We start from the raw sequence: 25136 nt of genomic DNA, 5'->3' as shown, positions 1-25136 counted from the left end.
GAGCGCCACAGCGGTCCGTAGGGACCGCTGATAGTCTTACTTGTAGGACCACGGCGGTCCGTAGGGACCGCTGTTTTGGAATTTACGACTACTTTCTAGAAGTATTTTTTTTCGAATTTTTATTCGAGAAAAATTGAACAGGTGTTGTTATGGTTATAATAAGGAGATTGGACTCGACAAATTTCACCTGTACCGAATTTGCTGTGCGTTTATATTTTTCTGGGGACCAGAGCGGTCCCGTGGGCCCGCTCATCAATATTCTTGATATCAGGCGATATTGCACTTTTAGGGAAAATCCGAGCAAAGGGATTATCTATATGATATAAGAGCAAAACAAAATATCGACACAAAAAATTTGGCCCCTAAAGAAAATATATCGATATTTGGATGGCGCTCAACGTGTTAACATAACGAGAGGGAAAATAGAAGATGGTACGTTCAAACTCAAGGAAGGTGCAGAAATTGAAGCATTAAAGGAAGGAGACACATACAAGTATCTAGGCATAAAACAGGCAAGAAAAATCAATCAGACCCAGATGAAGAAAGAATTAACGAAGGAGTTCACCCGAAGATTGAGGAGGATAATGAGAACTGGGCTTAACAGCAAAAATCTGATAAAAGCGATTAACACCTACGCTTGCTCGGCGCTGAGCTATTCATTTGGTATTATCTCTTGGACGACCACCGATTTAGCAGCTTTACAGAGAAAAATAAGGACGATGCTGACTAAACACAATAAACATCACCCCAAAAGCTCAATAGAACGGACAGTGCTGCCACGACATCTTGGGGGTAGAGGAATTGTTGATTTGTCCAACCGTATGTCCCAGGAAATTGAAGGACTTCGAAAATATTTCTTGAGCAAGGCAGCTTCGTCAGAACTCCATCGAGTAGTTTGTGTTGCTGATATTTCTACACCATTAAAGCTACAACAGGATCACATGGAAACCGTCGAACACTCTGCAGAAAGTAAAATGCAGAAACTGATTGGCAAACCTTTGCATGGGAGGCACCAGAACGAGGTCAACCATGATTACGTCGACATATCTGCGTCGAACTACTGGTTGACTTCCGGAAGGTTGTTTCCTGAGACAGAGGGCTTCATGCTCGCCATCCAGGATCAGGTGATTCCAACAAGAAATTACATGAAGTACATCGCCAAGGATGCCTCAGTGGCGGACGATAGCTGTGGTTATGGCTGTGCGACACATGAAACTATCCAGCACATCACCGGGGGATGTCAGAAGTTCGCGGGCACGGAGTACAAAAATAGACATGATGCTGTTGCCAAGATTCTTCACCAAGAATTGGCACTAAAACACCAACTTCTAACTTCGAAAAAGGTTCCTTATTACAATTACCATCCGGATGCTGTGCTGGAAAACGAACATCACAAGCTCTACTGGGAGGCGCACGGTTCTCACAGACCGAAAAATAACCCACAATAGACCAGACCTCATATTGCTCAATAAGGATGAGGACAGAGCACTATTCATCGATGTGCCAATTCCAAATAATAACAATCTTCTAGATAGGCACACTGAAAAAATTTCAAAATACAGAGATCTCGAGGAACAGACCAGAAGACAGTGGAAGCTGAAAGATATCAAGACCATCCCTATTGTCATTTCATCTACAGGCCTGATACCGAAGAAACTACTAGAGAACTTGAGGAAACTTCAGTTGGACGAAAATATCTATAGAGTCATGCAGAAAGCGGTACTGCTCGGAACGGCGAGAACTGTACGCAAGTACATGGGGAATGCAGAGGAACACCGTCTGCTCCGACAGGAAGTGCGGGTGGAGCAGGAATCCAACCGACAGCAGGGAGCCGAGAAACGACCCGGACCCGACCACCACCACGAGCCCGAAAACCTGGAAAGGGCTCCAACAGAGCTTAATCCTTTTGATATCTGAGATATCTGGGATAAGTGAATTTTCCTCTGGAGAGGAGTGTGAAAGCCGCAAGGCTAAGGTCATAATAATATGATTTTATTTCCACAATTGCTAAAATTAACAAATTGAAACAAGTCAAGTTTAACCCAAAGCTCCGAAAACTATAATCTATTACAGAAATCCTTAAACTCAAGTATCGTGTAAGGCTCACACTCAACTATCAATGAAAATATTCGTTTTCTGAAATTGTTATAAACACCAATATTCCTTATCATACGGGGTAAATAATTAAATATCTTCATACACATATAAAATACATTTCGCTCAGTTAGAGAAAGTTTGTGTCTAGGAAAAAATATTCATGCATTCTCCTTGTAGAATTCACATTTTTACAATCCTGAAAATAATGTCTGTTCTTATGAAGAAAGAGTAAAACTCTATAAACATATAGTCAAAATTCGATTCCTCTTAAATGTACCTCTACATGATTCTCTGAATTTCATATTGAAAATAGTTCTAATAGCAAGTTTCTGCGTGACCAATACCTGTTCTGCTGAGGAACTTCCCCCCCAAAAAAGTATTCCGTAAGACATAACTGACTGGAAATTTGCGAAATAAACAACCTTAAGAGTGATACTGTCAACTTGTCATTAAGTACATTAAAGCACCAACTGCTTCTCTATAAGGGAAGGAACATCTACACCTGCATCCATGACTGATGCCAGCTTATCCCCAATCTGCTCTTCACTATCGAACTGATCGGGACAGGTATCACAGAAAAATTGGAGATTTCTCACTTCCAATACAGCCTTACAAATTGAATCCTTCGCTCCCACACATTGGCCATGAAAACGCCTCTTGCACATAGAGCAGTAAATTGATTTATTGTTCACAGTGACGTTTTCTTCGCACACCCGACAGTCAACAACTTTATTCTGAGACATATTTATGTAGTATGTATCAGTATGAACAACCTGTATATTTTCATACGTGAGACGGCAAGGCCTGTGAAACCTTACATCATTATTAGAACGTGCCTCAGATAGATAGAATTGATCTTGAAATCACACGTAATCGATATCTGTATGTTTATAACCATTGTCATTCATATTTATCAATTCATGATGTATTATAAACACAACACGTAAACAATGTATAAATAATATATAGCATTTGGCTAAGGAAGATTCATTCAGTGTGTGTATTCATTCATTATTGAATTACATCATACAGTTGTCAATTCTATAGTCTGTGCTCCGTTCAACATGTCATAAGAAATAAACACCTTAGATGAGTCTGCCGAACATTATTCGTCATCCCTCCACCGCATAGACGATTAGCCGAACCTACCCTAGTTGGGTACATCACATGGCGATCCTGCCAGTCGTATGCGGTTAGAGGTCCATATGGTTTTGACTGAGTATTCGTAACCAAGCCAAGATGGGATTGAAACGAGAGCCGACACTAAATAATGAAGAACGCACTACGAACTGCCGAGATGAAAGTGCTCAGAAACGTCCTAGGCCTCACATTACGAGACAGAAGGAGAAACGAAGAAATTCGAGGGAATGTGTCCGATGGGGTCGCAATAGGAGAAGCCACCAGGACTTAGTGTAAAGGGAAAATATACCGTAAGAATTTTTTCCTTGTTATGTCTAATTGTCCATGGAATTTGATGAACTATTTGCCGAGTTAAGTGGGGTGTCTCAAAAATTCCTCGAAAATATCAGAAAGGAGCCGAGAGAACGTAGGGAACGGGCCGATAGAGTCGATAAATTTCTCAATGAACTAGTCCAGCTAGAATATAAATTCAACAAGTTGAATAAAACTGTCAAGTCGGAACCAAATTTTCTCAAAGCATTGAATCCTCACCAAGCAATCATAGAAAAGTCAATGTCAGAATCTAGAAAATTGCTTCAAGAAAGGTCTAAATTAATTGAAGATAAACAGAACCCAGAAAAATCAACAATGACGGAAAAATTTGACTTGAGGACAGCATCCTCTTTATTGCCAGCTATTACTAATGAAGAAGAGTCCGTATTGCAATTAATTGATGCCATAGAGTTATATACCGATATGCTCGATGATCAAGGTAAAAAGTCTCTGATCAATTATGTGCTAAAAATCAAATTGACTGCAAATGCTAAATTGAAGTACGAAAAGAGTATCAGAAAGTTGAAGATTTGGTAATAGATATGAAAAAAACCCTCATAACTAAAAAATCACCAACAGCTTTATCAACTCAACTCCACAATCTGAAACAAGATAATAAGACAATAGAAGATTTTGCTAAACTAGTTGAACAGTTGTCTCTCGATTTAACGATCGCTCAAGCAGATAATGCACCAGAAGCATTAACTGTTTTAGCCAAAGTGAATGAAAAAATTGCTCTAGGCGCATTCTCCAACGGATTACGAAATACGGAAATCAGAACTATCATAAAGGCAAGAAATTTTAACAACCTCAAAGATGCTGTAGCATCAGCTAAGGAAGAGGAACTTGTAAAAAGTTCATCTCAAGCATCTAGCCAGAAAGTTTTCCATATGAAAAATTTCAATCGAAATCGTAATGATTTTAATCGAAAAGGAAATTTTGACCATTCACATCGAGGTCGTGACCGCAAAGAGAATACCAACAAGCATAATTTCAATTCAGCGAAAAATAATTACGGACAAGGTCGCGGTCGCAAGTTCACCAATCATTCGAAAAACAATAACAAAGGGTACTCGAAACAGCAAAGAGCATATTTTGCCGATAATGGCACAAACTCTTGTACAGAGCAAAATACCGAAGCAGATAAGTTTTTTCGTGACCAACAGTCATGTTAGTTACAATTTGAATGCTTTGAATTATGTTTCAGTGAAATATGGCAAGAATGAATTGAATTTTTTAATTGACACAGGTGCAAGCATTACCTGTATATTTTCAGAATTTTTAGCGAAAGGAGAATATTTAGATACCAAAGAAAAAATAAAGATCAAAGGTATAGCCGGATGCACATCTTCCATGGGCTCCGCAAACATTTCAATTATTTTCAAATATGCAAAATTCACCCACAATTTTTCAGTTATAAAGTCCTTTGACTCAAGTATACAAGGTGTACTAGGATCAGATTTTTTCAAAAAACACAAAGCAGTAATTGATTACGAAAATTTCATTTTGAAACTAAAGAATAATAATGGAGAAATTAAGGTACCGTCGAAATCCAAAGTTGAACATTATACTATTATACCACCTAGATGCGAAATAATTCATTATTGTCATACTGAGGAAACAGAAGAATGTGTCGTTCTAAACGAACAAATATGCGAAGGCGTTATCATCGCAGGAATGATCGCAAAACCGGAAGATAATAGAGTTCCAATTAGATTGTTAAATGATAGATAGAGAAATAAAGTTGAAAAATTTTATTCCAAAACTGGAGAGTCTTTCAAATTTCGATGTTATAAATTATGGTAGAAATGAAATATCCGTACAAAGAGTAGATGAAATATTAGATTCAATCAATATGAAATCATTGAACAAGGAAGAAATAGCTTCCGTACAAAAAATTTGTGCCAAGTATGCAGATATTTTTCATGTAGACGGTGATCCTTTAACTGTTACCAATTTATACCAACAAAAAATTTTACTCAAACCAGATGCTCAACCAGTTTATGTAAAACCGTATAGATTACCGCATTCGCAGAAAAATGAAATTCATAAACAAGTAGACAAAATGCTTCGAGACGGGATTATAGAGGAAGCCAGATCTGAATGGTCCTCACCGTTACTAATAGTACCAAAGAAACCAGATCACAATGGAGTTAAGAAATTTCGAGTAGTATTAGATTATAGATTACTGAACAAGCAAATTAAAGGTGATAAATTTCCATTACCAAACATTACTGAAATACTAGATTCCTTGTCAGGAGCAACTTACTTTTCTCATCTAGATTTAGCGCAAGGATATTACCAGCTGGAACTACATCCCCAAAGCCGACCCTACACTGCGTTCACAACAGAAAGAGGTCAATATCAAATGAAAAGACTAGGAATGGGTTTAAAAACAAGCCCTAGCTCATTTTCAAGACTTATGACAATAGCTATGTCAGGTTTAAATTACGATTCATGTTTTATTTATTTGGATGATTTAATAATCTTTGGACATTCGTTGCAAAACCATAATCAAAATTTAGTGAAAGTATTACAACGACTGAGGGAGGTTAATTTGAAATTGAATCCTAGTAAATGTGAATTCTTGAAGAAGGAAATGTTGTATCTAGGTCATATCATTTCGGATAAGGGCATTTCGCCAGATCCAGAAAAAATCGATGCTATTTCACGATATCCTGTACCTACAAGCTCTGAGGAAGTAAAACGTTTTGTTGCATTGGCTAATTATTATAGGAAATTCATTCAAAATTTTGCAGCAATCGCTCAACCTTGGAACAACTTATCACGCAAAGGAAAAATTTTTCAATGGACGGAAGATTGCGAAAAATCATTTCAAACCTTAAGGCAAGTCCTTCGGACAGCACCTATTCTACAATATCCAGATTTTTCAGAGAATAACGAGTTCATTCTAAGAACGGATGCTAGTGGATTTGCATTAGGTTCAGTGTTATCAAATTCTAATGACCATCCAATAGCCTTTGCTTCACGAAGTTTGAATCCAGCAGAAAAGAACTATTGTACAATTGAAAAAGAGCTCTTAGCAATAGTTTGGTCAGTCAAACATTTCAGACCTTATTTGTATGGACGGAAATTTAAAATCTTAACAGATCACCGACCACTGATTTATTTGTTCAGTATGACCAATCCATCTAGTCGATTAACCAAATTTCGTTTGATTTTAGAAGAATATGACTTCACGGTTCATTATGTAAAAGGTTCAGAAAATGTAACAGCAGATGCCTTATCGCGTATTAAAATAGATTCAGCAGAACTCAATGAAATGACGAACGGTATAGTTGGAAATATATGCGTCATGACGAGATCTCGAACTAAAAATGAAGTAGGTTCTAAACAACATGAGACGAATGCCTCCGATGGCAAAAGGATTGATCACCCTGTTGTTGTCGAAGTTTTAAAACGTCCAGCGAAAAGTGTTGAGTTAAGACCAATTTCAGAAAAAGAATTTCATAATTTGAAAAATCAACATTTAGAGGATTACAATGAGAATTTAATATATAATGTGAATTCACAAATTATTTTCATTAACCAGGATATCCGATCAGCGTACGACTTAGGTACATCGTTGAGGAAACTGGAAAAATTATGCGCAGAAAATAATATATTAGAATTGTACCTCATAAAGCTAGCTAGTAATAAAAAATTTTTGAATATGTTGACAAATTATAAGAATGAAATTCTAGGAACATCCTTAAAGATTAATATAATAAGAGATGTAACGCGAATCGAAGACAGAGAATTAAGGCAAATAATTCTGAACGATTTTCACATGCTTCCAACCGGTGGACATGCAGGTATCGAACGCATGTTCAACAATATCAAAAGAGAGTATTTCTGGAATGGCTTAAGATCTGATGTTGAAAAATTTGTAAAGAAGTGTGATGATTGTTAACGTCATAAACATTCTTTACCTAGAAAAGAACCTTTGACAATCACTACCACAGCTTCGTCTGCCTTTCAGAAAATTTTTCTAGATCTCGTAGGTCCATTACCTATAGATATCGAAAATAACAAATATATACTCACAATTCAATGCGACTTAACCAAATTTGTAGAGTGTTACCCACTACCAAACAAAGAAGCAGAAACAGTTTCGAAATCTTTTATTCAAAACTTTGTTTTAAGATATGGTATACCTTCTGAAGTTGTTACAGACCAAGGCACTGAATTCTTATCAAGAATATTTAGCGAATCGTGTGATTTGCTCAAAATTAAGCAATTCAATTCAACAGCTTATCACCACGAAACACTAGGTGCGCTTGAAAATTCGCATAAACACTTAGGAGCTTTCCTTCGTATGCACGAGGCTAAGGAAAGTAACAACTGGAGTAATTGGGTTCCGTATTGGTGCTTTTCATATAACAATACCGTTAACTCTTCAACTCGCTATACTCCGTACGAATTAGTTTTCGGAAAACCTAGTAGATTGCCACAAAATTTAAAAAACCAAGTAGATCCAATCTACAATTTTGACAACTATCCTCTTGAACTAAAATATAGGTTGCAAACGGCATGGAAAGATGCTAGAGAAAACTTGGTAAAGACAAAATTGAAGAGAAAAGAGAGTTTCGACAGAAAATGTAACGAAATAAACTATAAAGTAGGAGATAAGGTGCTCTTGAATAATAACATTGACAATAAACTTGACCCCTTATTTAACGGTCCCTACGAAATAGTGGAAGTGCGAAACCCGAACATTATTGTGAAAACGGCCAACAACAAACTCAAAGAAGTGCACAAGAACAGAGTGAAACCGTATTTCTCATAACTAGTAATAATTACTAATCAGTGATTAGAATTAAGAATAAGATTAGGATATTAACGTATTTAACTTTGTAGATTTAAGACCCATTGAGACTGTGATATGTATTATATATATATAGTTATTAAGTTATGAAAAAAAAAATTTTTTTCATTTTTGTATAGAAATTTTTTTTTTCTCACAAAGAGGGAAGGTGTAGTATGTATCAGTATGAACAACCTGTATATTTTCATACGTGAGACGGCAAGGCCTGTGAAACCTTACATCATTATTAGAACGTGCCTCAGATAGATAGAATTGATCTTGAAATCACACGTAATCGATATCTGTATGTTTATAACCATTGTCATTCATATTTATCAATTCATGATGTATTATAAACACAACACGTAAACAATGTATAAATAATATATAGCATTTGGCTAAGGAAGATTCATTCAGTGTGTGTATTCATTCATTATTGAATTACATCATACAGTTGTCAATTCTATAGTCTGTGCTCCGTTCAACATGTCTTAAGAAATAAACACCTTAGATGAGTCTGCCGAACATTATTCGTCATCCCTCCACCGCATAGACGATTAGCCGAACCTACCCTAGTTGGGTACATCACATTTAAATCTTATTGAGTATGGACATCTTAACTATTTATTAAACTCGATCGATGCCTACATGAACATCTGAACTCTTCGACGCCAGCCTATCATATACATATGATATTGACATTATTGATAGTACCCCTATTTTTCTGCAGGCAAAAAGATATTGCGGCAACCATCCCAGTGGAAGAGAAATATTCTAAAAATTGCTCGAAACAGTGGCGCAGAGTTCACAAATGTGCAGGAGAATCATGTACCTGCCAAGCAGATTGGAGCACATCGTACTTGTCGATGATGTTTTGAAAAATTTACCGATGGGGAAAGGACTAAAATTATCACAGATTCTTATTCCATGGCAGACAAAAATATGCAAGATGCATATTCAATATCTCTTATAAGTGTTAATCAAGCAAAACGAACGCGACCAAGACAGCAACGTGAAAATGAAATAAATACATTCAAACGAAAAAACACTATTAGGTTTCAAGTAAAGATTGGGACAACAATAGTATATTATTTAACGAGCGGTAATGTAGGTCATAACTCACACAGATGAAGTTTGCAGCGCGAGCCGTAGGCGAGTGCTGTAATTCATCAAGTGAGTTATGACCATTACCGCAAGTTGAATACTATACTTTATCCATGACTATATAAAACATTTACCGAATTCTGTGAAAACTCTTTACGTATTCACAGATAATTGTGGGGCTCAGAATAAGAACTTGACTTTGGTTTACTTCTTCATGAGTCTTATCAAAAACAGAATTCTTGAGAAAATAGTGCATCATTTACCAGAACCTGGGCACAGTTTTAATCCTTGCACCAGAGACATTGCCCAAATTGAAAAGAAAAAAAGAAAAAAGAAATCTTTTACCAGCCTAGTGATTGGTAAACTTTGGTTGACTCTTGCAGTATAAAATTCAAGGTGAAAAGGGTTACCCAAGATAATATTTTCGACTACAAGACACACTTACTCATCAAGAAGAAGCCGTTCAACATTTCCAAGTATCGATTTTTTCAATACAATAAGGACCATTCTAACGAGGTGCTCGTCACAGAAAGAGTCATGATAATTTTACAGCATATACATTAGTGAGAAAAGAATTCACTAATAGCGTCATCGATTTGAACGCTCCTCATACATCAGCTTTACCTATGAAAAGTGAAAAATATGATGGTATAATGCCAATAGTCCAGAAATATGTTCCAGAGGCATACATGCCTTACTACCGTAACTTGAAAAAGCAGATAGACGGAGACAATGATTCTGACTGAAATATCTCATACCTACATCTTATATATATTAATAAAAGAGGATCTATGGTTTATTTCGAAATGCTTTATTGTTCAAACTAAGATGTCTAAAATACTGGTGTGTGCACTTGTCACTTTTTGCAAGCATCAACATTTCTGAAAATCGGGGATATGGGATCAGTTTCGTGGCGGCGCCACCATGTCATTTGCTTCGTTCTATCCTTGTTCTACCAAAGGAAGTCCAATGATACTCTCTCGTTTCATTTTGTTTTGCGTTGATATCGAATATCGATCAACGAGTGAAAAATATGAACTGGCCCATTTTGTCAGCTGGTAAGGAATATTTGTAATTTACAGTTCAGTTTTCGTTGTAAAAACAAATTTGTCAATATTTCAACACTACCGAATAAGGGTTCAAAAGAGTATTTACTGTTCTTCCTCAAGATAATTTCCGTTTGACAACTTGAATTCGTGAGAGGGGTAATTCAAAATGATTTTAATAAAACACAATTGATTGGTCAAATATCCAATATATTCAGTTGATAGAAAGGTAATTTTCACTATATCTATTCAGGAAGAATATTTGAAGAACAAACTCGAATAGATTTATCAATTTCTGATTCTCAATAAATGCTCACAATTCACATTACGTATTTCCAATACAGTTTCTTTGCTGAAGTTGCCATAAAACTTAGCTATATCCTTCCCGAATGTTCGTTCATCTGATTGTTTCTGCCTCAAATTCCAACAACACCGAATTATTAGCTGTAGTTCTTTATTGTCCATACAGAAACCTGAATTTACTGAACGACATGTTCAATAAATGAATGTTCTACACCCCTTTCTCGAAACTAATACATTTTCACACACCAATAATCGCTTATAAGTACAACATATTCGTAAGTCGTAGGAAAGTATTCAAATTATTTTCAAATATCAATTGACAATGCTCTGTCAAATTCTAAACAGCGCTACCTACAGTGGGAAAAACGAAACTGGTCCGATATCCCCACGAAATTAAAAACAATATCGAATCAGTGAATACACCAGAGTTTTAGACATCTTAGTTCAAACGAAAGAAGCAGGAAACTGTTTTATTGTCCACTGCTGTGATAGAAATTGTTGATCAATTCGATAATTACGTTCCGGTCAGAGTTCCTCTAGATTCCGCGAGTCAAGCAAACTTCATTTCTGTAAGATGTTGTAAACAGCTAGGTTTATCTAGAAATAGATATTCAATTCCCATTGAGTTTTGTGGTTTGAATGGCATGAAGTCAACTTCTTCTAATGGAATGACGTCGTGTAAAATCAGACCTCGAAATAAAAGTAATCCAGAATTCATATTCGATGCGATAATTGTTCTAAAATTATGTTCAGAAATGCCATCCTCAAAAATTGAGGTGGGAAATTGGAGTCATATCAAAGGTTTAGATTTAGCAGATGATCGCTTCAATGAACCGGGGTCATTGGATTTGTTATTGGGTTCTGAAATATTTTCATCAATTATATCTGATAGTATTGTAATTGGACAAAAGGGTCAGGCTAATGCAATAAAAACACTATTTGGCTACATAATGATGGGAAAAGTCGACGGGTTTGACTCATGTACTAATAATTTCAGTTTATGTACGCAAATTTCTCCATCTATTGATTGTGTTTTACATAAATTCTGGTAAATAGAGCAAATTGCATCTGAAACTATTCTATCTCCTGAAGACGAATTGTGTGAGAAGTTTTTTGTCGAAACAACTACCAGAGATGCTTCAGGTCGATACGTTTTACGCCTTCCATTTAGGAATGATGCTCCAAAATTAGGGAATACATACATTATGGCTGTTAATAGATTCTTGAAACTTGAATCAAGACTAAGAAAAAGGCCTGAAATATATAAATTGGACGTCGAATTTATGAAAGATTACTTATATAAAGGGCATATGAAATTAATTACTACTCCTTCCGATCAGGAGATTGAAAATTATAACTTTGTTCCTCATAGCTATGTGTTTCCGTCAATGTCAAAGTTTCGTGTAGTTTTTGATGCTTCGGCAAAAGTTACGGGATTTTTTTTGAACGATGCCCTCTTAACCGGTCCTAAACTTCAGAGCGATATTGCCGCAATCCTGTTCATTTTCAGATTATTTCCAGTAGTATTCAGTGCAGATATAAAACAGATGTTTAGACAAATACTCATCCATCCTTCCGATACAAGTATCAAAATATTGTTTTTAGGTTTCCTAATGATTCGGATCTAAAGGTGTACTCTTTGCAGACCGTTACTTACGGACTTCGTTCAAGCCCTTTCCAGGCAATTCGTAATATTAGACTTTTAGCTCAATCCCAGTCTTCAAAATATCCAAATGCTTTCAAAGTTCTTTTGAAACAAACCTATGTCGATGATATTTTTGCTGGTTTTACATCGATTGAGTCGGCATTACAATTGAAAAATGAATTAGTGGTTATACTTGGATCTGCCGGTTTTGAACTAAGTAAGTGGACGAGCAACTTTCCAGACATTATTCAGCCCACTTTCAGTCCAAACACTCAACCAAACTTAGTGTTTGATAAAACGGATCCTAATTTCGTGAAGATTCTTGGTATGCAATGGAATCCAAACTTGGACTCCATTTTGTCATTATGATAATACCAAATGTACAAAAAGAGCTATATTATCACAAATAGCAGAAATTTATGATCCATTAGGATTGTGCGCTCCAGCTTCTTTTTTCGCAAAGTTATTGATGCAGAAATTATGGTTAGGTGAAGTGGGATGGGATGAGGAACCTGAAATACAGATCCAATCTGAATGGTTAAATTTTCGTCCCGAATTTCCCTTGTTATCACAATTATCGATTCCGAGAAAAGTTGCGATAGATAAACCCTATCGCTAAGATGTCTAAAACACTGGTGTGTGCACTTGTCACTTTTTGCATGCATCAACATTTCAGAAAATCGGATATATATCTGATCCCATATGGGATCAGTTTCGTGGCGGTGCCACCATGTCATTTGCTTAGGTCTATCCTTGTTCTGCCAAAGGAAGTCCAATGATACTCTCTCCTTTTATTTTGTTTTGCGTTGATATCGAACATCGATCAACGAATTCAAAATATGAACTGACCCATTTTGTCAGCTGTTAAGGAATATTTGTCACTTAGCCTAGTTGCACACACACCGATTTTGGACGGCCGGTATAAAATCGGCCGACATTTTATCGGTAGTAGTTTCTTACACACTCACCGGATTTTTACCGGCCATACGATCAGTTGCTTCGTTGTCGTCACAGAAGGTTAATGAATAATAATGAATCCCGAACGAGTTGCGGCTATGTGGTTATTGTATCGCCGTATTAAGCGCCGTAGGATTATTCGCAATTACTGGATTCATCCTATCAATCAAGTCAGAGAACACACAGGAACATTCTTCACTCTTTTTGAAGAACTCAGGCGTGATGGCAGTAAGTTTTTCAACTTCTTCAGAATGTCTATTGCTATTTCTTTGAAGAACTCCATGAGAAGTTGAAAAATAAAATCCAACGTCAGAATACTAAAATGAGAAACTCTATTCCTTCACTAGATAGGCTTGCTCTAACATCTAACGGTGCGTGTGCACACGTGTATTTAGTCACGTACGCCACTACATCCCGGTATTGCCGGTATTGGACGGTTGCTCACCGGCATTTTACCGGCACCGATAGGCGGTCCGCGTGTGTGCCAGGTCCCGTTCCCACACGTGGGTCAGTCACTATTGGAATTTGGACGAACGATATAAAATCGGCCGTCCAAAATCGGTGTGTGTGCAACTAGGCTTACAGTTTAATTTTCGTTGCAAAAATAAATCTGTCAATATTTCAACACTATCGAATGAGGGTTCGAAGGAGTATTTACTATTTTTCTTCAAGATAATTTCCGTTTCACAAATTGAATTCATGAGGGGGTAATTCAATATGATTTTAATGAAACACAGTTGATTGGTCAAATGTCCAATGTATTCAGTTGCGGAAAGGGAATTTTCACTATATCTACTCAGGAAGAATATTTGAAGAAACAGACTCGAATAGATTTATGTATTTCTGATTCTCAATACATGATCACAATCCACATTACGTATCTCCAATACAGTTTCTTTGAAATATTGCTGAAGCTGCCGTAAAACTTATGCTATATCCGTCCCGAATGTTCGTTCATCTGATTTGGTTCTGCCTCAAATTCCAACAACACCGAATTCTTAGCTGAAGTTCTTGATTCTCCATACAGAAAACTGAACTTACTGAACGACATGTTGAATAAATGAATGTTCTACACCCCTTTCTCGAAACTAATACATTTTCACACACACACAATAATCGCTTATAAATACAATAAATTCGTGAGTCGTAGAAAAGTATTCAGATTATTTTCAAATCAAAGATTATACTCTATAATCTTTGTTTTCAAATATGAATTGACAATGCTCTGTCAAATTCTAAACAGCGCTACCTACAGTGGGAAAAAAGAAACTGATCCCATATCCCCACGAAATTAAAAACAAAATCGAATCAGTGAATACACCAGAGTTTTAGACATCTTACCTATCGCTAGCTTCATGGATTTTGTGACGCCTCGCAGGCTGGTTATGCGGCAGCTAGGTCTATGTTTTCAGATGATATAAATGAAGCTCATCTCCTATATGCAAAGAGTAGAGTAGCTCCGCTGAAAATTCTGTCTGTTCCGAGACTGGAATTATGTGGTGCCTATCTTCTGGCTAATGCCATGGAATTCGTTAGACAGACATACCAAGATTTGCCTGTGGATGAAATTTTCTTTTGGGCTGATTCGAAAGTCGTTATTTCATGGCTTTCAGCATTACCACACAGGTGGAGTACTTTCGTTGGGAATCGGGTAAGCCACGTACAAAGAAAATTTCCTTCGGTTCCGTGGTGTCATGTTCCTTCCTCTCAAAATTCCGCAGATGTGCATCGAGAGGTCTTATGCCCAGTGAATTGCTTCATCATAATTGATGGTGGAATGGTCCAGAATTTTTGAAGTTGCCAAAAAAATTGTTGGACAACGGATCAACGTCACCACGGAGTTGACGAAAACTTGGTGATACAAGAAGAGAAAAAACAGAATTTCTTGACAGAGGTGGAACATCATTTCTTGGATGATCTGCTGGATAAATATTCATCCTTGTCGAAGATACAACGTATTGTTGCATATATATTAAGATTCAAGTGTCCTAAAAAGTATCCTTATTTTTCAGAGGATGAGCTAAATAAATCTTTGAATGTTTTGGTGAGGCATGTTCAGAAGACTTCATTTCCTGAACTGTTTCACAAATTAAAGTTACATTCGCTTCTACCTAAACCGTTTAGAAAATTTTCACTTTTCTTGGATGATAACGATTGTGTTAGAGTTGGAGGACGTTTATCCAATGCAAACCTCCCGTACAGTGCAAAACATCCGCTTCTTGTCCCAAAATCACATCGTTTAACAGACCTTATTATTGAAAGTACCCATGTGAAATATTTGCATCCGGGTTCTAATACATTGCATTATTTACTTAGACAACAATTTTGGATATTGTCCGCTCGACGTGCAATTGAAAAGATAATATCGTCATGTATAAGATGCTTCAAAGTTTCTCCGAAATGTTCTACCCAATTGATGGGAGATCTTCCATCATTTAGAGTGTCTCAGTTAAAAGCGTTTTCTAATGTTAATGTTGATTATGCTGGTCCTTTTTTCGTAACAATGGGAAGATATAGAGGAGCCAAAGTGTATAAATCATACATTTGTGTATTCGTTTGTGCGGCCACTAAGGCGATCCATTTGAAATTGGCCTCAGACTTGAGTTCAGAAACATTTTTGGCTGCCTTCAGCTTCAAACGGTTTGTAGCTCGACGTGGTCGCGTGAGTAACATTTATTCCGATTGCAGTACCAACATTGTAGGGGCAGAGAGATTATTGAGACAGTTTTCTGAGAATGCATGTCACGCATTGCAGTTAAAATGGCATTTTTCTCCTCCTGGAGCTCCTCATTTTAATGGTTTAGCAGAAGCCGGTGTCAAGTCGGTTAAGACTCATCTTTTACGAGTGGTGGGTGAACAGCGCTTGACTTTTGAGGAATTCTACACATTCCTTTGTCAAATTGAGTCAGTTTTGAATTCAAGACCTATTTGTGCCCAAAGTTCAGATCCGAATGATATGGTCCCACTAACGCCAGGACATTTCCTCACCCTAGAGCCGCTTAATTTTTTACCTGAACCAGATATAACTAATTTAAAATTGATTTCCTTATCTAGATGGCAAATGCTGCAGAAACTTCAAGCAGATTTTTGGAAAAAATGGCATCTCGAATATTTGCATTCCCCTCAGCAAAGGTATAAATGGTTTGATGTCAATACAAATATTAAAGAAAATACATTCGTGGTGATAAAAAATGAACTCAAACCACCTCTTCAATGGGTTCTTGGTCGGGTTGTTGCTATTCATTTTGAAAAGGATGGATATACACGCGTGGCTTCAATTAAAACTCCTACAGGGGAATGTAAAAGACCCATCTCGAAGGTATGTCCATTACCTTTTCCGGATATGTAAAATTTAACTTAATTTTTATGTGTTTTTTCGGGCATTTTTCAATTTTATACTTAAATCTTCTTAGTGTCGGTTCGATTTTTTATGAGGGTGTTTGAAAAAAATAATAATAATGGGGTTAAATATCATATTTTTCAGTTTCCTATATCGTTAAAACAAAAAACTTCCCTTTTTGGGCGGCCGGAATGTTTGTGCAAGTAGCTTGTGTTTAATTTTGATTATTATATAAGTTGCATACAAACTTCTCGTCGCACCTGTATATGGATCTATTTTGATCAGATGCGCGAATTGTATTCATTCAATTATACTGTTCATTCATGAGACAGATGTGAACAGAGAAAATTGTGAGAAGTTGTGGCATCATTTTTTCCATTTCTTTTCGAGTAGAAAATTACATTTTTTTTTTTGACTTGTGTTGGTGAAAGAAGACGAGGGCCCTCCAACGAAGGAAAAACCGATTGTAGCCAGGTAGGTGCAAAAGAGATTTTTGTATCTACGTATCGTTTCCATGTAATTATATTCTTCTTATATGGTAGTTGCATTATTAGTTCTTCTATATGGTCAACATAAAATTCCGCAATAAGGCCGCTGGATGGTGAACCCATATGTAATCCATAGGACCGAATATCAGTCCCGAATTTAATGACGTCACTCGGGACTGGACACGAGTCCCGAGTCGGGACTCTAGTCACAGCCTTATTTATATTGTGAAAATGTAATTTCAGCTGGCCTGATGATGGCTTAATCATAGCCGAAATCGATCGCCAAAGAATTATACAGGAGAGCACACAGTCGCAATTAGCCCTGAAAAATTATAAGTCTGTTCGCACTTTTTTTTCATCTTTTTTTTACTTTTTCTTTTCTTTTTTTTTTCTTTTTTTCCTTTTTTGGTCTTTTTGTAGATTCATTCCCGGCAACGGGATACAGCAATGAATGAATGAATGAATACAATAATTACAGCGTGTTTTTATTTACATTCACCAATAACTGACTTATACTGTTTATATTTTTTTACTCATTATATTTATGCTGTTTATTTTCTCACCAGTTATATTTGTACCGATTATATTTCTATACTGTTCCCAGTGGCGGCTGGTCTGTGAGGGCTATAGGGCTACAGCCCCCCATCCAAGATATCACAAGAAATCAATCCTTTTATGCCATTTACCTTTCCATACCATTTTCAATGATTATAATTTATTTATTAATGTAAAACTTTCATGCGACTCCTGCATTTTTGTTTATTTCAATCATCATCTAGAAGTTCGTCTCTGCATGGGCGATGAATCGTATAGCCCCGAATTCTTGCATTCGTACAGTCATTCGGCTCCAGCCGCAACTCTTCGTGTCGGTCGTTTCAAGGAGTAAAAGGGCTACGATAAAAGTCGCCCCTATCCGCTTCAGTCTAGCTGCTGCCCACTAGCGCATAGACAACCTAGCGTGTGTTCGTATTTGTTTACGTTTTGAAATCATGGCGGACAAAAGTGTTCGAAATATTTTAAAAACTGATTTCGCGAGGCTTTCGCTGGCGGAAAAAAGCCGTATTAAACTGCTGGGTAGACCGACTCCCGATTTAAATTTAACACAGGCAGATAAAACTCCAAAAACTTCTTACGCAAGACGGTTCTCAAGACAAGTATATAACAAGTGATAACGTATGGGCAAGGGCAGGATTTAGAGATTTGAAGCACCTTAATGAAAAAATTAAGAAGCATGAGCTATCTGCCAAGCATGTAAATTGTTAGACAGAATTAGCTTTTCTGGTTACGACTAATATCGCTGCTCAATTAGATTCAGCTTACCGGAATAATATTATTAAGCACAACGAGCAAGTAAATAAAAAGAGGTATGTTTTAAAAAGAATTATAAATTGCATCAAATTTTGCGGAAAACTGGTTTTAAAATGTGATATATTTATTATTATTCTAAAAGTAGCCCCCTAGTGAACTAGATAACGAGCCGCCACTGACTGTTCCCGTTTTATATGTATTGTGAAAACATCCTTCTTATAAAAGAGTGTACTTTTTTTTTAATATTCTATTCAACTAAATCACATAATATTATGTATAACATTTTGAAAAAATATTCATTCCATCTCTAATCTACCCGTACGAACGCTGCAGAACAAAATGGTCAGCCCAACACGTTCCATATAGAGCCAATGTATCCATAGAACGATTGCAACGCCGAAAGATTCGCAAGCTAGTCCAGGTATGAGATCGCAGTGCAACAGCGTTGCTTTCGTGTTTCCTTTGATGCGATACCCCTTTACCGACAACGAACGCAACGCCATTATGTTACACCGTTATCGCGGCCAGGTGCGATACGCGATTGCAACCCTTTGTCCAGACTTGGGTACGCGACGTGGTTCAGTACGATATTCGGAGCATGTCTGTACGCACCTTCAAAGTGCTCCGAATAGCGTCCCGAACTGCGTCGCGTACACCGTCGCGATCAAAAAAAGTTCGCGACGATGTTGCATGGTGCGCTGAGGAAATTAAGGTGCGTACAGACATGCTCCGAATATCGTACCGTACCGAACCGCGTCGCGTACCCCAGTGTGGACGATGGGACGCAACCACGTACCGCACCTCGCCGCGATCACGGTTTAACATAATTGCGTTCCGTTCGTTGTCGGTAAACGGCCATCGCATCAAAGGAAACACGAACGCAACGCTGTTGCACTGTGATACGAGTGTATCAAGATGGAATGAACAGATGAAAATGCTCTTCAACTTATTGAAAATTATCGGGAAAAAGATATTTTATGGGACACGAGAAATCCCAGATATTATAATAAAAAAAAAAAAATTATGCCTGGGACAGAATTGCTGCAAAGATGGGAATAACGGCGGATGAATGTAAAAAAAATGACGTCGCGATCAAAAAAAGTCGCGACGATGTTGCAGGGTGCGGTGAGAAAATTACATCGTTCCGATCTTCGCACCGTACATTTAGTCGTTCCATCAGTAATTGAGTAGAATCTACACGATGAACGTTGCATTTTAATGCATTATTCAGTCTGGGGAGTCAGAAAATGTTATACACATCGAGAAGAAACGAGAAAACCTGTTTCCAAATTTTGTTAATAATGTGAATAATTGTAATAATAATATTCATTTTAATTTATATTACCGGATGTTTGTCCGGACTTTTGTAATATGTTGATGAAATCAAAAATTAAAGTTACTTATAATAATTTAAGATCAATATTTCCCTAGGGATTTAGGTTAACTTACATCTTGTCGTTAAGAGCAACCAATACCTTGTTGAGTAACTTTCACTTACGTTTGTCAAAGCAGGGTCAAAATAGAATGCATATATGCTAATCTGCAGATGTTAGCCAATAAAAACATCGAGGTAATATTTTTGTGGGTCAAGGCACATATCGGTATTGCTCCGAACGAAAAGGTAGATTATGTTGCGAAGGCGGCTACTTCGAAGCCTTTGAATATTTTGCAATGTATCCATTCTGACCTCTACCAGGATTTTAAACTGAAATGCATGAAAAAATGGGAGAACGACTTTCAAGCCAGCACAACGGGCCTGTTTCACAAAAATGTTCAACCAAATCTGCCTAAGGCCCGGTACTTTCACCTTCGAATAAATTTTACTCACTGTCAATAAGTATCTGTCGAATAATTTCCTATCTGAAGGATACCTTATTTCGGTGCTTTCAGATGAAATTATTTGACGAATAACAATTCTGTGAAAACACGGTATACTACTTTTCACTGATTAATGTAAAATAAGAGACCTCATTGTGGAAATTGTTATGATTCCAACTAGAAAGCAAATATTCCGTGAAAATGACAAAAAAAATAACCATACATCCAGAATCTTAAAAATTCAACCAATAATGACGTACCGACATTCGATCTATGACAAATAAAATTTTATTGACGAGTTTCAATGACAGATTTATTCGATGAATAACACTATCCGAAAGTGAAAAGACTGCATTCTTACTTATCCTAAGAATAAGACTTATTTATCGAATAAATTTAGTTATTCGCACGTGAAAGTACCGGGCCTAAATCTACTTGGTTTTCCACAGCTAAAAGCAGTCGCTCATTCATCAGAACAATATGCCGCCTAAGAAGTGGTCATTCAATTTGCCCACAATATCTTCATAAAATTAGATTGAGAGATAACGATATGTGACTGTGGAGAAATTGGTAGCCCCAATCATCTTCTGTTTTTCTGAAAATAACCATAGATTTAAAAACACAAAGTTCATTTAGGACATCTCGCAAATAATCGACCACTTCCAACCTTTCCGTCTTGAGTTTTTATTATCTCTCAATAATTTGAAAGTGTACGAAATTATTTATAAACATGCCAGATCATTCGATCTCAATTTTTAGCTGCGTTGTTGCCTTTGTTTATAAACCTTGTGTGATTTTCCTATCTTTCCGTGGCTCTATTCTTGTTTGTGTAAGAAGAAAAAATCGCTCTGATGAGCCCCTTAGCGCAATGTGTCCCTGTGTTTTGTGAGGAGTCTGTCTGAGATCGTGTAATGCAGCGTTGATGAGTGGTTTCAATTTTTGTTGGATAATATTCTGAATTGTTGTTGGGTAATGCATACGTCTGCAAGCCTATTGAACTTGAGAAAAAAAAAACTAGAATGCGCTCAATACAGGGAGGGGAAAAAATTTATTTGATGGGTCAAAATTATGCACATTTCTATCACTCTGAACTGTAAATAAAGATTATTATTATTATTAAATACGAAACTTTGCTTTTGCAGCATCAATTTGCTTTCATAATTCTTATGTTCGAAATTAAAAATGCAATTGCTTCTGCTTTATTTTAATCATGAGTTCTGTACAAAGGTATCACAATAATATTCGATCACTTCGACCATATAAACATTGACAAAATATAAAACATCCTTCTGCAGAATTAATCACATGTTGTTTTCCATTTGACTAAGTAGAAACTCCGTCGTTGGTTATACAAATGGACGGAATGGATTCTTAAGTGCAAGAATAGAATAAAAATTTCATATATAATATCCACTGTTACCTCATCTTATCGATGTATAAAAAATATAACTTTTATGTAATTTTTTGCATTATTCAATTATGAAATCTAATAACATGCATAAGAACAACCAAAAGGAGTAAGTGTCTCAAATGAAGTTATGACTTCTCAAAGGTTTTTGTCTTGAGCTTCCCCAATGCAAATGTAGATAATAAAATTCCAAAAGAATGATTATAAAACATGTGAAACTCGTCAGTCCAATTATAACATTGAAAACATGAAACACTTCAAAACAACTCAAATCTACATAGTTCCAACTATTATTGAAAATAGAATTCAACATTTCATTGTCATCTAAACGGCAGATGCAGGTTTGCGTCAAAAGATCTGGTGGGGCACATTTCATATAAATAAAGGACACTAAATGGATCAAACCGTTGAAAAAGTATAGACATGATGTTATGGATGCCACTAAGCTGGTGGTTATGCTAAAAATCTGAAAAAAAAAATTCAAATTTAGATTTATGCGATGATTATTATAAACAAGACTTGTACCAAGCATATTCTTATTATTGTAGAATCATTGATATCTATAATCAGAGAGATCCCTGCAGTTCTCTGGTTTTGCTTTTCTATTTGAAACCTGTTGAAAGACAGCTACCTCTCACTCTCACTCTCTCTCTCTCTCTCTCTCTCTCTCTCTGTTTCACACACACCTTCACGTTAACGTCTTTCATTCATATCAACATATAATCATATGTTGATATTATATCTATGCAATTTAAAAAATTTGATTCCAAACGTGAAAATTGATTTTACTACAAAATGGTGCATTTTATTCAATTTGAATAAAAAGAGTAAATATTTAATGCATAAAAATTTTGGAGTTATTTTGCAACTGTATGTACCACTCTGTTTTGATACATCCCTGAATTGTATTCAGGTGATATCTTTTTATATACTAGGGGGAAATCTTCGACAGTGAAACAAATGTTTCACGATTTGATAATCAGCAATCGCGAAGACGAACCATACCATGGGAAACAAGTTTGGGGTTACTTACTCTATTGAGCTCGTGCTCGCGACCGTATAAAACCTAAACCTGCTTCTTCATTGGTTCAGGACATTTGCCTATAAACCGTAGGTCTCTTAATCACTTTATATCTGGGAAGTTTGTGTAGGTTCTATATTTGTTATCGGAATTTTAATTCGTTAAAATTTTCAAAGTTGGTGTTCATCCTCAGTGTCCAGAATTTGTTTTTCTTTGGTACTGCAGAAAACATCAGGTGAGCTTATTTTTCGTATCTTTTTTCTGATTTTTCTTATAGCGTAGAAAACTTTCAGCTTTATACCATAGTTTTATATTAGACTATTTCAGTGAAGATTTCTGAATATTTTATTATTTTCAAATTGTTTGACATTTTGAGATTTTTGAGTATAAAACCATGTCGGAAAGCTCAGATAATGAGGGTTCCTACATGGAAGCGACCGATGCTGAAGAATTCAGCGAAGGCGAACACGAGGAGCTTGTAAAGCTCAGAGAAGAAAATGGGCAGTTGAAAGCTCAAATTGTCAAACTGACTGAAACTGTGTCACAGTTGGTCGGTGAGATGCGCCTCTTGAGGGAGGAAATGACCCGCAATAATATGCCGAAATCTCCCACTTACGCCGCAATCACAAAACCGGTAGCGGGTTCCAAAAATAATTTCCTTAAAGGAATCGTTTCACAACCCGAAACAAGGAAAAATGATTCAACGCAGGTTGCGAGGGCCCCAAACGCGCCTCCAACTAAACGCGCGCGAAAAGAAAGCTCCTCTTCTGATGAGGAGACTGTCAAGAAGGCAACGGAAGTGCCTAAAAGAGATAAAATTCCACCCATCACGATGATGGGCACCTCAGATTGGGTAGAGATAGCTAAAGCTCGCTACACAGAAAGGATAAACTACAACCGTGCAACTGTAGTAAAAGACGGTATAAAATCATCGCGTCAACCGTAGATGATTTTAGAAAAATCACAAAATTCTTCGAGCAGCATGGTAAAAAATTTTTTACCTACCAAATGGAGGAGGCGAAAAAGATATATGCCGTCATTAGGCATTTACCAATCGACCCTGATCTTGCGTTGATTAAGGACGACCTGATATTCCAGGGAATATCAGACGCTGAGGTGTCCAGAATTACATCGAACAAGACGAAGAAGCCCATACCTCTCTACCTGGTTAAAAACCCAGAAAAAGGAAATCTTCGAAGTGAAGCGACTCTACAACCTCTGTATTGAGGTTGAACACAAAAAGAGGCCTGAAAGTCCAAGCCAGTGCTTTAGGTGCCAAAGGTACGGATATGCACAGAACAAATGCTTCTTCCCGTGGAGATGCGTGAAGTGCTCAGGAAGTCATGACTGCACACTCACCAGAAAAAGTGAAGAGAGAAATGTCACATGCGTCTTATGTGGAGAAGAGGGCCATCCAGCTAGCTACAAAGGATGTAGCGAGTTCAAGTTGGTGACCAGAAAGAAGAATTCCCGAAAATCAGCTGAACAGAAAAAGAAGGTAAAAGAAACAACAACTTCTGAACAAAAAATTCAGGAAGTAGCGAAGACCCAACCTACAGAGCAGGAAAAGAAGAGGGAGACTCCAAAACCCGTTCAGAAAAAAGAAGGAAAGAAGAAGCTTACAATGAAACAGGCTGTGAACAGTCAACAGGAGAAGAAAAAGATATCTCAATCAGCCGATGATTTAGATATCTTCACGAAAAAAATGTTCAACAAGATAATGTTGAAATTTGAAAGAGAAATGGAGAAAAAATTCCAAGCATTATTCAGTAAACTGAATGAATGGGCGGATATTAGGAAGAAATCCCTCAAGATAATCTCGTGGAACATAAACGGGATCAACTCTCGGAAAGCAGAGATAGAAGAAATAATATCAGAGAGACAACCTGATATTATAGCTCTACAGGAAACAAGGAACAGACGGCTGAATTTCATGAATTATGAAACATATACATGTGACAGAACTACAAGCACCGGAGGACTCTACTTCAAAAGCAGATCCGACGAAACACAAGGAGAAACAGAAACAGTGACGATTGTTGCCGAATTAAATCGTCAAAGAGACGAAATTACCTCGGCATATAAGCGACCACCAAACAATTTATTGGAAGAGGAGATAAACAATATGTTGGAAGGAACAAACCCGAAAATCTGCATCGGAGATTTCAACTGCAAATCCCCATTATGGAACAGCAGAACAGAGAATAGAAATGGCAAAAAACTCAAGGATTTCGCCGAAAAACAAAATGCCATGGTGATTGGACCAGAGCTACCGACATATCTTGCTTTTGAAAGAGGAATACCAGATGTAATAGATATCGCGATATTGAAAAATATAACTC

General features: G+C 36.8%; 1 protein-coding gene across 3 annotated transcripts in view; it reads right to left on the bottom strand.

Annotated features, from left to right (window-relative positions):
* Nucleotides 1–21553: 21553 nt before the first annotated feature.
* LOC123310102 overlaps nucleotides 21554–25136 on the bottom strand; it is a 103301-nt gene continuing 99718 nt past the window's right edge. For all 3 annotated transcript variants that reach the window (XM_044893503.1, XM_044893496.1, XM_044893487.1), the window contains exon 5: nucleotides 21554–22239. In XM_044893503.1, coding sequence (XP_044749438.1) covers nucleotides 21892–22239 — 348 coding nt within the window. In that variant the 3' untranslated portion in view covers nucleotides 21554–21891. The remainder of the gene's footprint in view (nucleotides 22240–25136) is intronic.

The sequence above is a fragment of the Coccinella septempunctata genome, chromosome 1 (genome assembly GCF_907165205.1).
Source record: "Coccinella septempunctata chromosome 1, icCocSept1.1, whole genome shotgun sequence".
Classification (NCBI taxonomy): Eukaryota; Metazoa; Arthropoda; class Insecta; order Coleoptera; family Coccinellidae; genus Coccinella; species Coccinella septempunctata.
This window is presented reverse-complemented; position numbering and strand designations above follow the sequence as displayed.